The sequence below is a fragment of the Vicia villosa genome, linkage group LG4 (genome assembly GCF_029867415.1).
Source record: "Vicia villosa cultivar HV-30 ecotype Madison, WI linkage group LG4, Vvil1.0, whole genome shotgun sequence".
NCBI lineage: Eukaryota > Viridiplantae > Streptophyta > Magnoliopsida > Fabales > Fabaceae > Vicia > Vicia villosa.
This window is the reverse complement of record NC_081183.1, coordinates 157,742,256-157,758,642: the sequence shown is the minus strand read 5'-3', so window position 1 is coordinate 157,758,642 and position 16,387 is coordinate 157,742,256. Positions and strand designations below refer to the sequence as shown.

The following is a 16,387-nucleotide window of genomic DNA, read 5'->3' as shown; positions in this document are numbered from 1 at the left end:
CTGTCTGTTAGATAAAATTGGCATGCATGATATTTTTTTCTCTAAAAGCACCCACCTACCCGAGGCTGACATACAAGTTTCCTAGTTCTTTGATTTATAATGTCAGTCCCAACACTTCTAGCACCGTAGGCGGTGTAAAATTTAGACTTTTTAACGTTGAATACGAGTACTCCATTGACGGGTTAGAAGCGTTATTGAGGATGCCTTACGGGGACGGTGCCATTTGTGAGGCCCATTTGGATTCAGATTGGACACTCGAAGGCTATGCTTTTTGGATTAAACTGACCAAACAAAATGTTAATTATTTTGATGACCTTCTAACTTTGAGTATCCATAACCCAACCATACGTGTTTTTCGCTACCTTTTGGCGTGCACTATTTTTGATCGGGAGAATCCAAATAAAGTGAACGCCAAAGAATTAATATTTATGCAAGGATGTCTCACAAACATCAGAATTAATTCCGTCCCCTTTATGAGTTTTGTTTTGAAAAAGGGGGGCCGATTATTTTTGGTGGCCTGGTTACTTCTATTGCTCGTACCCTAGGATTGGACACCGAGCTTGCTACCCTTGAGCCACTTCTTCCTCGCATTGTGAATTCAAAGTTTTTGAAAGATATGCGTCTTTGCAAGACGAGGAAGGAAGGAGGCTTTCACCTTATGGTTCATGGTACTGCTATATGTAGTGTTGTTCTCCCTTACACTCGGTGCACTGATGTGCAATTTGAGCGTAACTGGACATATGACTTGAGAGCTCCAACTTTCACTGCTCCGTTACCCCCAAATATTCCTGTGGAGGAGGGTAACAACACTGATGATGAGTACGATTTCCGTGAGCAGTCACCACCCCATTTTTCACCATCACACACCGCACCCTCTTCTTCTAACCCACCCGCACGTACCGCTCCCAGCTTTTATGTTACTGAGGACAGGTGGAGAGAGCATATGGCTTGGGAGGAGAGGCGGGATGCACTCCTTTCCTCTATGCAGTAGCAGATTACCGATAACATGGCATTCATGAAAGCTTCTCAAACACAAAATTCTAGCTCATTACGTACCATTATGGAGACTCAGCTTGCCTTCCAAACTGAGCAGCATCGTCAGCAAACCAGTTTTGCGATGTTAGAACAAGATTGAGAATCTATGTTAAGAATCTAGTTTAGATGATAAAAAGCATATATTTTGTGAGTAACAATTTTATTGCTAATGGTTTCATTTAGTGCGCAGATATTATAAGTCTTATACAGGCTGCATCAGAATCACAGTAAAAAAACTATATCCGAAACTGAATCAGATATGAAAGTAGAATCAAACATTCAGAAGATGGAAGAAAGATAAAAGTCATCATATCAAATAAGCCTCAATCAGAAAGTATCCTAAGAACAAGAAAGATAAGCCTCAATCAGAAAGTACATCAGAAGCTGCAAGGAAATCAAAAGCTTCAAGGAAAATGAACAAATTAGCTACAAGAAGCTTTGCAACATCAGAAGATCCGTTACAGCAAGAAGGTCACATAAACAGAAGATCAGAAGTTCTGATAGAGTAACGCAGTGACATATAAAATACAAACATCAACAGAAGTCACGTACAAGGCAATGAAGAATCTACAACTCAACATACATAATAAATAAAATACAAAGAGCTTAGAATCAAAGGGAGAGCCGTTAGAAACATCATCACATGCAAAACAGTTACAACACTTAAAAGAAACAACTCCCGAGGTTGATTGAAGAAGCAAGCCACATGCAGCGCGTTGGAAAGATAAGTTTAACCAAAGAAACACGCCATCAACGACAATCATCATGTTGAAGATAAGGTTCTTCCAAGAACAACACATGTCACAAAAGGCTCAATCTAGACGAAGCATTCAAAGCCATATTCAAACAAATCTCAACGGCTAGATTCCAACGGTAACATACCAAGCTCTATAAATAGACCAAGCTTCAAAACGTGAAGGTATGCTTCCAGATGTGCATCTGAGTATGCATCCAGAGTGAGGAAAAAGAGAAATCTTGAGAGGAAATCTGTAAAAGAATAAAGTTGAGTAGCTGAAGCATGACAGCATAAAAGAACTATGAAAAACCTGCTTCAGAAGTTCCACAAGAGGCAACACATACTCAATATGTGATAATCCATTGTGTTGTTATACACAAACCACATGCCTAAAACAAGTGAATAAGAAATCTCTGCTATTAAGCAGTATCCTCCATTGGAGTAAGAAGAAATCCACTAATACTTGATCAGGTCTAATATTGTTCATATTGGATGACTAAGGAAACTGAATACACTGAGTTGTTGCTCGAAGAGTGTTTCATGTTTACTGATGTTAATCGATATGTTATCAGCTGTAACAAGCTTCATGATCAGCATTCAAGAAAAAGATGAAGATCTACAAGCAAGAAGCAATCAACATAGGAGCTTCTGCTCCATATCTGCTTATGAAAAAGATGGTCTTACAAGAAGGAATTATGTTAAAAATTTGAATCTCTAATCTCCTTATTCAAGCCAAAAAATACCATCAAGAAGAAGCAACCATACAAGAGCTGCTGCTCTTAATCTGCTTGCAGAAGAAGAAGATATCATCCAGAAGTTGAAGAAAAGAAGACTTAAAGATATTTGATTCTTGTATTTGAATGTAAAACACATAGAGTTGTTGCTTGTAGTGTGTTATTTCTTAGGAAACTTCTGATAGGATGTTTAGGCACCAGAAGTGAATTCTAGTCAGTGTGTCGTAAATAAATGTAATTGAGAATAGGAGACCATCTACTTGAATAAGAAGCACATCTGTAAATCTCCAGAATATTCCTTGAGCGACCAGTTTAGGTCAGAAGCTCGAGAAGACAATTGGCTGCGGTCATTGTGGAAATCTCATGGAGAACAAAGTAAAGGTCAGGAGTCCAGGAGTCAATGGATGTTATATCTCGTGGAGATCACTAAACAGTCCATTGCAGTCAGTCACAGCAGGTAGCTGTGCAAGGAGCTAGTCACAACGTGTTGTTGTGCAGGTTACTAGATTGATGAACGTTAAATCCAGAAGGGATCACTGAACGGTTCAGTTATCTAGGGGTTAGTCACTCGCGGGTAGCTTGTGCAGGATTGTTAGTCACGACGGAGGACCGTGGAGTTGTAATCATGATTTGGTTATAGTGGATTAAGACCTCTGGACAGAGGCAAATCACCTGAAGAAGCTGGATTGAAGGTAACTTTATTTAGAAGGTGAACCAGGATAAAAATGAATGTGTCTTTTACTTTCTATACTATTCGTTTTAACTTAGAACATTCAAGTAAAATCTCTTCAGAACGATACTGAGACCAGTAAGAAGTTCTGATGACACACAGGAGTTAAAATGAACATCTCATTGGTTATGTAGTTCAAGCTTCCACAACACCAAAAGCATAATCCAATAGATGATAAAACAAAAGAAAGAAAAGAACTTATAGAAAGGGAATTTTTAATTGATAAAGAATACAATTCAATCCCCCATTTCTTGTGTTTTTCTCCACCTTCAATTGGTATCAGAGCATGGCTCTGTATTGATCTCAAGATGAAACACTTAACCGTGTAGAGAGATCCAGAAGGAGAAAAACCACACTGAGTTGAAAATCAAAGACATACTCCAACACTTAGTATAATCAGAAGATATCAAGGCAAAGATCTCAATACTCTGTGCACATTAACTACTCATCATAAGGAGTTTTATGGATCAGCATCAAATCATAAATAGCTCAAGACATCAGAAAGAAGAATGTGTAGTGAATAGAAATATATGAAGATATTCAAGATCAAGAATTAGCAAACATAGTTGATCAATGCCAAAACGGTCTACTTCAACTCATCAGAATCTAATCTAAAGAAGAAGACATTGTTAGAACAAGATAGTTGAAGCATTACACTTGAAGATACTCTCTTCCTCAGAAGAAAAGATGAAAGGAAATTTCACAATCCAAAAAGAGTAACATTCTGAAGACAAGCAAAGATAGAACCTCTGAAAATGTTCTTCCTCTCTCTTTCTCACATGAAAAACATAAGAAAAAGTTATCTTCAATGCGGTCAGATCTTTCTAAAAGCCTTTCTTTTTACCATTCTCCTATCTTTAAAATTAGGTTACTTATTATATTCATAAATTTCTATTGCATGTCTAATAGTAGCTATCAACTAATCTACAATCTGTCATAATTTTCCATGCATGTGTAGCATCTATGTTTTAACATTAACTACTGCATTCATTTCGTATTTGTTAACTGTCTCTAAAAATCTATCCCTGTACTCTAAGTGTATGTCAATATCTTTTGTCTGTTCTTGCATGCTCACATTCTCCTACCTTTCCTCGATAACATAGTTCAACCGCCTCATTAACTCATCTGTTTTACATTTAATAACTCAGTTCCTTCTTTACAATATAAGCTCTTACATCAATAGGTTTTAATTATCTCAAAACTCTTCTCCCTCATTATGCCTCCATTAACCTATCTAGGAAACCAAAACCTTCTTGAAGTTATCTCAGAAAATCAAGTTGAAGTCTCAGTTGTTGATAACACTTTTGCATGTAGTCTCATGGGTGTGACCTTCTATCAAGATTGGTCAAGATATCTCTCTATTCTGAACAAACCTTTCTATGAGAATCTAGTTAAAGACTTTTGGAAACATGCATCTCTCAACCCTAAAGAGAACTCCATCAAATCTTTCATATTTGATATTCCGATCACCATCAACTGTTTATCATTTGTTCTTGCAACTGGATGTGAGAACCTAGGGATTCCTATTAACTCTTTTGAAACTCAATTCATTGATCCTGAGAAGTTGAAATCTCTTCATGATGTTTCACTAGGATATAACCCAACTGATCCCAAAAGTCTCTTGCCCATCCCAAAAACCTGGTTCAATCTTGTCATTTCAAATTTCCTTCCCAGAAGAGAAAACCAAGACTTCCTAACATATGGAGATCAAGTCTTTATCTCTCTTTTGATGAATAACATGTGCATTAATCTGGCTCAAACCATGTTTAACCATCTATGGAACTCAATCTTCGTCTCCAGAAATCGCATAATGTCCTATATTCCTTTTGGAAGAATCCTGTCAGAAATCTTCATTTGAGAAGATATTGTAGAGCTCATCAAAGATATAATAGAAGAATTTGAAACTGAAACCCACTATGAAAATATGTTATTGTGGACTAACGGTAACTACTTTAGAAATTAATGAAACCAAGCTACGTGTATGATTTTGCTTCCTATATAAAATTATTTGCATTGTCATCGTGATTTCTTAGGCATTATCTTAAGGGGTGAGACACTATGTTTCTTTAAAGCATAAATTATGTCTTGTATAAAGAAAATTAAACTATCTATGCTAAAGAATTAAAAAAAAACTGAAGATTAAGAAAAAGCAACGACATAATTCTTAAATCATAAATAAAATATCCTGAAGCGCGTGATATCAAAATCTTCCTGAAAAGGAACAAGTGGTCAAACTCCTTAGACAAAAATTCTAGGAAACTATTCCAAATCCCTTGAAACTCACCAACCCTATTGAAACAGTCAAATTCATTTAATGTTTGGCAATAATGAATCCTTAATTCACCATTTTTACCCCTTCTAAGTAAAAGTCTGTCTCAACCTCTATAAATTCAAACCCCTAGGATTCTCATCACTTATCTTCCATTCCTTCTTAAACTTGCTTTTCTATCAACACATCAAATTTCAGCCTCAATGGACTTTCAACCTCGTCTTATCATCATCAAAGAACAATACATATGATTAGATGAGAGAAATGATTATTTTATGAGTCTTTTAGAGAGGCAAGGCTGGTTCAATTATGTTGTTCTACTAAATGGTCATGTTTTCAAAAACCTTGTAAAAACCTTCTGGATGGAAGCATCCATCAGCGAAGATCATCGCAACATCTCTGCCAAAATCTATGGTATTCCATTTTTTGTCACGGAAGAATCCATTGCTGAAACCATAGGATATGCTCCTAATCCTTCTGCAATCAGTCTCGGGTCGTTTGATCGTTGGAATGCTAACCATAATATGAGCAGAAATATCAGACACATTGTTAAAAATGCGGAACTTCTGACTCATTTCAGACAAGTTCTATTTAGATTTGTCTTGTCCAACAAAACACCTAGAGGGAACTTTCACTAAATCCTATCAAATAGAGATCGTTTCCTCATTCATCTAATCGAAAATGGTCGTCCACTGCATCTTCCAAAGATCATCTCCTGTCATCTTAAAGAATCTCTCTCTGCCTTTGGATGTGGCCACAGAGCATTCATATTCCTTACGGAAGAATTCTATCCGCTCTGTTTGTATCTGCTGAATTAGTTCAGATTATTCGGAACGAGAGTGTGAGGATAATGATGACATTATCCTGGAAGAAGAGTGTGAACCATTCCATGCTTGGATGCCTTTAGCTTTCTCTAGTGTAGCTTTTAATTATCTGCATTAATCTTTAATGAAAATCTGTGTTCTGTTTAAATGTTCTTTGCCAAAATGTCTGAATTCTAATAAACAAACATATAAAAGTGAAATTAATAGATAAACATATATTCTAATAGTAACATACAATATTTAGTTCAAAGTTAAAAATTGACATACTTGAAACAATACTTGGGATTTTCCTTAGACCAAGACGAGGGTGCACCATAAGACTGTAACATTCTACCACTGTTTGATATTGGAATGAAAATTAGGGTTTAGATTTTGTACCATCCATCGGTCTTAGAAAAGGATTCAAAATTTGTGATACTACTTGGACGGTTTGATCTATGTTTCTCTTCGTGGATTTTTTTATTCATAAAAATGGTGAGATTAAGGGCTTCTTAATTTGCCTTCTTCCTTCCCTTATGTTTGTCTTCTCAATTCGTGAAAAATGATTAGAAGAAGGCTCTAAGTTTTTTTTTTAAAATATTACATCAAATATTAATAAATCAACAAAAATAATAATTTGTTTTAGTTTAATTAAAAAGTGACTTGGAAAATAAAAAAAAACACTTTTGTCTCATCATCAAAAATATGTTACGAATTATAAAAATTACACTTTAGCCTTTTGGACCAAAATTTGGGATAGAGAGTCAAAATTGTTTATGGAGCCAGATTTCGAGAGCATGGTAAAATAATAGGACCAAAAATGTAGTTAGTCAAAAATTGTAATTTAGCCAAATATTTACTCTTTATTAAGATTATAAAAATATTAACAAATAATAGATTCGATATAATATATAAAATATATTATATTTAAATCTAATATTACAAAATGGGAATGATCGATTATGGTTGAATCAAATGTAATAATAAAAATAAATAGATTAAACTAAACTAATAAATAGTATTAAAAAATTTCTATGATAAAATAATAAATTAACAAAACATATCATATTAATAAAAATAATTAAAAAATAAATAAGTATAAAAAATATATATGCAGTTCGGTTCGATTTGGATCGATTTTGAAAAATCAATCTGAAACCCGACCCAAAACGAGTAGCTTTACACTATAACACCCAAACACATCCAATAATATTCGTTTTTATGTTATATTCGTGTTTTTTTATTGATTTACGTTTTTATTTGAATCGGTTTGGATTTGAAGATTCGTAATGGCATTAATATCATATTGCAATTTCATCTTGCATATATTTGTGTTTTTTCTATAACTAAATGTAGTTAGTGTTTAAAGTTTCAATAAACAATTTAAATTAAACTCCATTATTAGAATTATAATTTTAACAAAAATTTGATTCTTCAATGTAGGCAAACTTTTGATTCTCGCAAACTGGAAAAAGTACGATAAGATTGTATCTAAATGAAAATACAAATGCTATCAAAATGTTAATTTAAATTATTTAATTTTTACGATGATTCTTGATAGAAAATAAAAAACAAGTTTATTCTGAGTTTTATTTAGATCTACAAATTTTATTCATAATCATGACAAATACTTTCAAATAACATTTGATCAATTGAGTGAAGCAATCTTAGCATCAATCTCCTTAATTTTCTCATCTATCATCTTGATGAAATCGATTGGTCCGCCAATAGTGTGGTTGGCTAGCAAATCTGGAGTTTGAATGCCATTAATCATAAGAAGATCTATCAGTTTCTTCCGATTGTCTTGTTTCTGCTTTTCCAATTTGTCTCTAGCTTCAACAATTTTCTGTCGGAGAAGACTCTCTTCGTTCACATTTTTCGTTTCATCTACTAGAGATGAATTCTGACACTTTTCAACATTTTGATTGCTTGCATGTGAATTATGAGAAACCTAATTTATAAAATTAAAAAGGCTGAAAATTATAACAATGGTTGAAATATCATAAAGAGTTGTAATTTTTCTCACCTTCTGTGAATCACCCTTCTTTCTTTTTGTACAAAAACGATTCGCCTTCTTCTTATTCATGGACGCAACTTAGTTTCAAAAATAATTAACAAGAAACCAAATTTTGTGTGTGTGTTATTCTCCTCCTATCGTTCGGCTTTTATAGAGTTTTATGTCAAACATCATTAAGTCTTTGTTTGGATACTAGATATTATTTTTGATTTAAAAAAGGAAAGAAATTTAGGCGTATATTATTTTCATTTGGTAAAATTTTCAAATTTGTGTTATATTGACAACTAATTGAAAGTCTTTTGTGAAAAATCATCATGCTCTAACCTTGAAGGGGTTTGGAGGGCTTAGATAAATTATTCAAATATAATTTATGTTGTTATATTATTCCAAAAATTAAAAATATGTTAACGATAAATATTCTTTTATCATTCTATACAAAAAAAAATTAAAAAAATGTTAAAGATTTCTCTATATTTTTCTTAATTTTTTTTTTTGAAAAACCTTCTTTTTCCTCCCTTCAAATTAGGAATGTTTTACAATCTTGACTATCTCATATGAGTATTTGATAGTCGAGTTGTTTTCTCCAAAAACTATTTTTTTTATGACAATATCTAAATTTTATTTTTTTGTCAAAATATTATAAAGTTAAATAAATAATTTTTTATATTTATTTACATAATATTCATATTTACTCTTATTTATTGATGTAACTATACATTAATTTAATATAAATTAATTAAATTATTATTTTATTCTAGCTAAATTTTTAAAATCAAATATTTGTATATTTTAATATTTATTTTCTATCTTGTATATTAATCTTTCATCAACTAAATTAATATTCTCATAAATCTTTTTGACTAGCTTTCACTTTAAAGTACTTTAATTTATTTTAATCATAATTAAAATATGAAATTCCTTTTTCGTATTTTTTTATTATTCAATTCTAATTATTATATTAAATTATATTCAAACATATAAATATTTGTTTGATTATAATTTTTAATATCCTCAAACTTTACACCCAATATAATTAGCACTTCAATTTGTTTTTCTTTTATGTATTTTTATTTGTTTCTAACACAAGTCTTCTATTTTATTATTATATAAATTTCAAATTATACACCGTAAATATATTTAAATCTATATTGCATAGAAATTAAGATGCTGAAAACAAACAAATTATATTGAAACAAAGTTTATATAACAAGATTAAACTTTTATAATCTGTAATTTAATCTAAGAGATGTTGTATAAATTTTAAATTTATTATTTATCTATACTACAATAGAAAGGGAAAAAGACCAAACATTTTCTCAGAAGGGATGAACTAACCTAACTTAACATTGGTCATCATCTTTCACCATAGTTTTGATTAAGCTGATTGTTTCACCAATCAATAATAGAATCTTTTAGCATACCATGGAATAGTCTTACGCCTTTAGCTCTTACAAATTAGAAATTTGTAAGTTTTCTAATTAAGGTGGTAATGAGCTAGGGCAAATGAAGCAGGTTGATGGTAAAAAAATTGTTGCACCTAAGAAAACCTTTGTGCAAAAGACCAAAGGTAATGGTGATGACATTTTGTGTAACAAAGGAAGATGCCCCTACTTTTTCCAAAGGTAAGCAACCAATAGAAATCCCTGAATCAATAAAAAAGGTGTGACAAGTTTAATGGAAACACCAATTATTATGGAACAAGACCTCAATCCACCTTTAGTTGATGGAAACCTTGTCTCATATACTCTAGCAATGTAAGAAGAAACTATAAGTTCTGATGACTTGAAATTTATAGATGCCATATTATTGAATGGGTAGGAAGACCACATAGAAAAAATTTGTCGCTGTCAGCAAAAATTCAATGAAGTCGCCACTATTATTTATTTGTACTAAGGACGGGAAGATAACAGGAAAACCCTAACGCTATGGATAAACAGATCGTCGTGACCAAGTTAAAAGGGTTCGTGAGTCAGTCAGGCGAGGGGAAGGTGTTAGGCACCCCTCACCTCTCTTGTACTCAATAGGAACCTTCTCCAATCTTAAGGTTCTGGTGCGTTTCATCATTGCTTGCTTATTCTGCATTTAAATATCTATTTATTCACGCAGAAAAAATCTATGAAAGGTTAAAACAAAAAAAGATTAAAAGTTGACTCACATTGGTCTCGCAACCGTGTGTCGTATTCTCATAGTGCAATGAGAAATTAAGAGTCATCGTAGGTCGAAGTGTTGGTTAGCATTTTTTAGTTTATGAAAAGATTCGATCTTGATTAGAATTAAATCGTGCAGAGCAAAGAAATTAATTTGAGTTATCGCAGAGAAGCGAGAGTGATTTTAATTATCGAAGAAGCAAAGTTTGGTGAGTTTGAATGGATTTTAGTGTCTTGATTCGAATAATATAATTAGTAAAGGCGTTCACCTATCCTGTTATTTGCAAAAATGTTAAAATTAATTTGATTATGAAAAAAGCTCGAATATACACAGGGTTTTCATTTTTAAATCTTAAATATCAATCGGTAAGACATTAAGCCAACCGATTAATTATTTGAGAATGTGGTGGATGTGCATCCACCCCGTCTGTTCACTCGTAAAAAAAAGAATTGAATTAATAAAAAAGCATTTTATTTATTTACTTTTATATTTAAATATGTACATGATGAGAATTATTTACGAACGAAGGGGATGTTAAATTTAGTTGGGGAAAGCTATAGCATCATCATTCCTTCCACCTCTGCCAGCCATTGTTCTCTTATTCACAAAACAATTCCGTTAGAACAAAAGTATCGACAGTGATACACACACTAGTCGCATACAGGAAATAGTAACAAGACTCTGGTCACAACGACCGACTATGCTCTGATACCACTATTGTAACACCCTTCTAAACCCCCGCGGCAGTTAAAATAAAAATCAGAGTAAACATAAAACAAGGGTGTCACAATTAATAAAAATAATGAAAACCATAAGTCGTTCGTCATGCTTTATTAGGAACGATCCACAAAATTATCAAAATACATCATCGACACAGCGGATTGTCATTTAACGGTATCGTAAGACATCACCAAAATATAAACCAAACGGTACATAATCCAAAACAATAAAATAGAGTATCATAAGTAACTCTTAAGTCTATCGTTCCCCAGTGTTACAAATCAGAGCATGACTCGACACGGACTACGGACTAGCCTATGAGCTATCCTCACCAAATCAAGATGCCGCTACTCCTTAATCTGAAAATATCAACATGTAAGGGTGAGTCTCATTCGAAATTAATAAGTATTATGCAGTCATAAGTAATAAGACATCATAGCATTATCATTCACCCAATCACAACATGTATTCAGATTTTATAACAACGAATCACACACCAAAATCAAACACATCACCAAGTATAATACACAACCATTTGATCATACTATATTATCATGCACATGAACGACTGACACTATGCATGTGGTACCATACATGGACTAAACCCATCCAACTGATCTTTCATCATCTAGATACAGTCCAACCGGCACAAATTTCGCACAATGGGAATTATGCCCACCATCTGATCCCCAACATCACCAGGATCCATCACCAAAATGCATATGAATGAACGTACACATATGTCATACTTATAACATCACCGATCCGATGCTTCGCATCGTCTCATTACAACTCACCATTTCATCACCAATAAGCATGCACATGTATTAACAATCATTCAGTCATATCACATATAATCATGTCAAAAACAACACCCAAATCAAAATGAAATTCAAGTGGCTACACCACCACAACAATACATTTTTACATTCACACATATATGTACACAATGATATAATCCATTAATTAAATTAAATCACCATTTAAAATAAACTAGGGACACTTCCCATTTCATCAATTCATTACATAAAGCTTTAAATTAGCTTCGCAACGCTCAAAACGGCGCCCAAAACGGATGTACGGTTTGAAAGTTATGCCCCTCAGAAAATTTGTCAAAAATTGAAAGCTATGCGTCAACGCAAACCCCCTTCAGGTCGACGCATTGAATTTTCTGTCACCCTCGGGTATGCGCACGCTGACCCTATAGGTCGACGCATGCTGTCACTCAGGTCAACGCAAACTGATACTTAGGTCAACGCATCTGACGCTTAGGTCGACGCATTCTTCGCAGATGCAGAATTTCTCTGCGATTTTAACATGTTTCTTCTCCCAATCTCATCCAAATCGCACCAAAACAGTCTCATACCAAAAACTCATCAATTAACATATTATAATACAAATATAACACGTTTTAGAAGTCATCTAACACCAAACCATTCATCAAATTCATCAATTGCATCAAATCAAGATAAACAACCTAAATTCCCCAAAACCCCAAAAACCAAAACATGCAATGGAACCAAACAACAATCCTAATAAGTTTACTACCCTGATTATATAATAATCACTAACCCGAAGAGTCCCCCATTACCTCTTGAGTCAAATCTTCGAAGGTCCTCTTCTTCCTCTTCTTCTCCTTTTCACGTATCTTCTCTTTTTCTCAGACTTTGCTCTTTTTGCTTCTAACTTCCTCTTTTCCAATTTCCTTATTTTATGAAAAATAGAAAATATCTCAATAAGGCTTACATAGTTAACACCTCTCTTTTGCTAACCACTACACCAAGCCCAATTGTCTATTTCTACAATATTCTTCAATAATTTACCAAAAATACCAATTAATCCAATTAAATAATTTAAAATTCAAAAAAATTAAATAATGGAAAATATGGGGTGTTACAAGGAGGGATATTCTTACTCCAAGAGTAAGTTATCAAGACTTACTTCTCATCATGACCATTGATTCTTCTCAATCTAATGGTTAAAATTAATGAGTATTATTTTTCTCTCTCCACATTTAATTACTTATTAATTTAAACCATTGGATTGAAAATAATCAATGGTCATGATGTGGAGTACGTCTTGATAACTTACTCTTGGAGTAAGAATATCCCTCCTCTATATATGAGGAGGGATATTCTTACTCCAAGAGTAAGTTATCAAGACTTACTCCTCATCATGACCATTGATTCTTCTCAATCTAATGGTTAAAATTAATGAGTATTATTTTTATCTCTCCACATTTAATTACTTATTAATTTAAACAGTTAGATTGAAAATAATCAATGGTCATGATGTGGAGAAGTCTTGATAACTTACTCTTGGAGTAAGAATATCCCTCCTCTATATATGAGGAGGGATATTCTTACTCCAAGAGTAAGTTATCAAGACTTACTCCTCATCATGACTATTGATTCTTCTCAATCTAATGGTTAAAATTAATGAGTATTATTTTTCTCTCTCCACATTTAATTACTTATTAATTTAAACCGTTAGATTGAAAATAATCAATGGTCATGATGTGGAGTAAGTCTTGATAACTTACTCTTGGAGTAAGAATATCCCTCCTCTATATATGAGGAGGGATATTCTTACTCCAAGAGTAAGTTATCAAGACTTACTCCTCATCATGACCATTGATTCTTCTCAATCTAAAGGTTAAAATTAATGAGAATTATTTTTCTCTCTCCACATTTAATTACTTATTAATTTAAACAGTTAGATTGAAAATAATCAATGGTCATGATGTGGAGTAAGTCTTGATAACTTACTCTTGGAGTAAGAATATCCCTCCTCTATATATGAGGAGGGATATTCTTACTCCAAGAGTAAGTTATCAAGACTTACTCCTCATCATGACTATTGATTCTTCTCAATCTAATAGTTAAAATTAATGAGTATTATATTTCTCTCTCCACATTTAATTACTTATTAATTTAAACCGTTAGATTGAAAATAATCAATGGTCATGATGTGGAGTAAGTCTTGATAACTTACTCTTGAAGTAAGAATATCCCTCCTCTATATATGAGGAGGGATATTCTTACTCCAAGAGTAAGTTATAAAGACTTACTCCACATCATGACCATTGATTCTTCTCCATCTAATGGTTAAAATTAATGAGTATTATTTTTCTCTCTCCACATTTAATTACTTATTAATTTAAACTGTTAGATTGAAAATAATCAATGGTCATGATGTGGAGTAAGTCTTTATAACTTACTCTTGGAGTAAGAATATCCCTCCTCTATGTATGAGGAGGGATATTCTCACTCCAAGAGTAAGTTATCAAGACTTACTCCTCATCATGACCATTGATTCTTCTCAATCTAATGGTTAAAATTAATGAGTATTATTTTTCTCTCTCCACATTTAATTACTTATTAATTTAAACCGTTAGATTGAAAATAATCAATGGTCATGATGAGGAGTAAGTCTTGATAACTTACTCTTGGAGTAAGAATATCACTCCTCATATATAGAGGAGTAAGTTTTCAAGACTTACTCCTCGTCATGACCATTGATTCTTCTCAATCTAATGGTTAAAATTAATGAGTATTATTTTTCTCTCTCCACATTTAATTACTTATTAATTTAAACCATTAGATTGAAAATAATCAATGGTCATGATGTGGAGTAAGTCTTTATAACTTACTCTTGGAGTAAGAATATCCCTGGGTTATATTTACTCCAGGAGTAAGTTATTATAACTTACTCCAAATCTAGACCATTGATTCTAATCAATCTAGTGGTTAAAAATAATAAGTAATTAAATGTGGAGAGAGAAAACTATTACTTATTATTTTTAACCATTAGATTGAAAAGAATCAATGATCTAGATTTGGAGTAAGTTATAATAACTTACTCCTGGAGTAAATATAACCCTCCTCATATATATATATATATATATATATATATATATATATATATATATATATATATATATATATATATATATATATAGAGAGAGAGAGAGAGAGAGAGAGAGAGAGAGAGAGAGAGAGAGAGAGAGAGAGAGAGAGAGAGAGAGAGAGAGAGAGAGAGAGAGGAGGGATCAAATTACACCAATATATTACACTAATAGTTACACTCATTTAAAACCTTTGATATGATTTTAATCTAATGGTTAGAAATGTCCACTTAGTGACTCATGATTGTTTCTTAAAATAGTTTCCTCCTATTTTTGGTAATAAATCATTTTTTATTTTATCAAATCATAACTTATTTTTCACATAAAATTAAAAAGATCTCTCCTACTTTTTATAACAATTAAACTACTCTTCATTTTAAAAAAGAAATCGTGTTTGTTAAAAAAAACTTGATTCAAAATATTTTTAAAAATAAATCATTATTCAAAGTTAAAAAAAAGTTATCTAATGTAAATAATAAATTGTTTAACTTTTAAATATAATTCAAAATAATACTAAAAATATGTTAAAAAAAATGCAAAGCTAAATATTGAATAATTAGTACATAATAATAATAGTGTGAGTAAAATATAATATCTTATTTTTAAAAATATCAAAATTTGTTTAAAATTAAGAATACATATTTTTTATTAAAAAATTATATTTTTATTAGGAAACATTAGGAATCACGTATTTCAAAAAAATATTAATAAAAATCACAAAATTTTTATTAATATTTCTTAAAACTACGTAATTTTATATATTTCCTATTAACAAATGTTATTTTTCATTAAATATTTTTGACTCTCAATTTTAAACAAATCAAATTTTTTTAATAAAATAAAGTTACATTCATTTCACTTAATGTTATTAACTTTTTTTTAAAAATAATGTGATTTTTAATATTTATTAATAAAAAAATATTTTTAAATTAAAAAACAAATATTTTTTCTAAACTTTTAAACAAATTTCACTATTCTATTTAAATAAAATTATATTGTATTTATTATTTTACACTATAAAATTGATATATTTTTTAAAATAATTCAAAATCGTATAATATAAAAATAAATAACAAATAATGAGTGATGATTAACCCGAAATATATATATATATATATATATATATATATATATATATATATATATATATATATATATATATATATATATATATATATATATATATATATATATATATATATATATATATATAAAGTGAACAATAAAATAGATAAATTTTCTATTATTCTTAAAAAATTTCATATATATATATATATATATATATATA

General features: G+C 31.4%; 1 protein-coding gene across 1 annotated transcript; it reads right to left on the bottom strand.

The window, feature by feature from the left end:
• Positions 1-7,867: 7,867 nt before the first annotated feature.
• On the bottom strand, positions 7,868-8,417 carry LOC131600074 (uncharacterized). Its single transcript, XM_058872306.1, has 2 exons — positions 8,334-8,417; positions 7,868-8,258 (listed from the first exon to the last, which is right to left on the bottom strand). The coding sequence occupies exons 1-2, from the start codon at positions 8,391-8,393 to the stop codon at positions 7,956-7,958; spliced, it is 363 nt and encodes a 120-aa protein (XP_058728289.1). The 5' UTR covers positions 8,394-8,417; the 3' UTR covers positions 7,868-7,955.
• Between the last annotated feature and the right edge of the window lie 7,970 nt (positions 8,418-16,387).

Excerpts from the sequence above, each read along its gene's own strand:
- LOC131600074 (XM_058872306.1), bottom strand. The coding sequence starts at position 8,393 with ATGAATAAGAAGAAGGCGAATCGTTTTTGTACAAAAAGAAAGAAGGGT. Across the intron at positions 8,259-8,333 it reads AGAAGGGTGATTCACAGAAG|GTTTCTCATAATTCACATGC; the intron begins GTGAGAAAAATT and ends TTTATAAATTAG.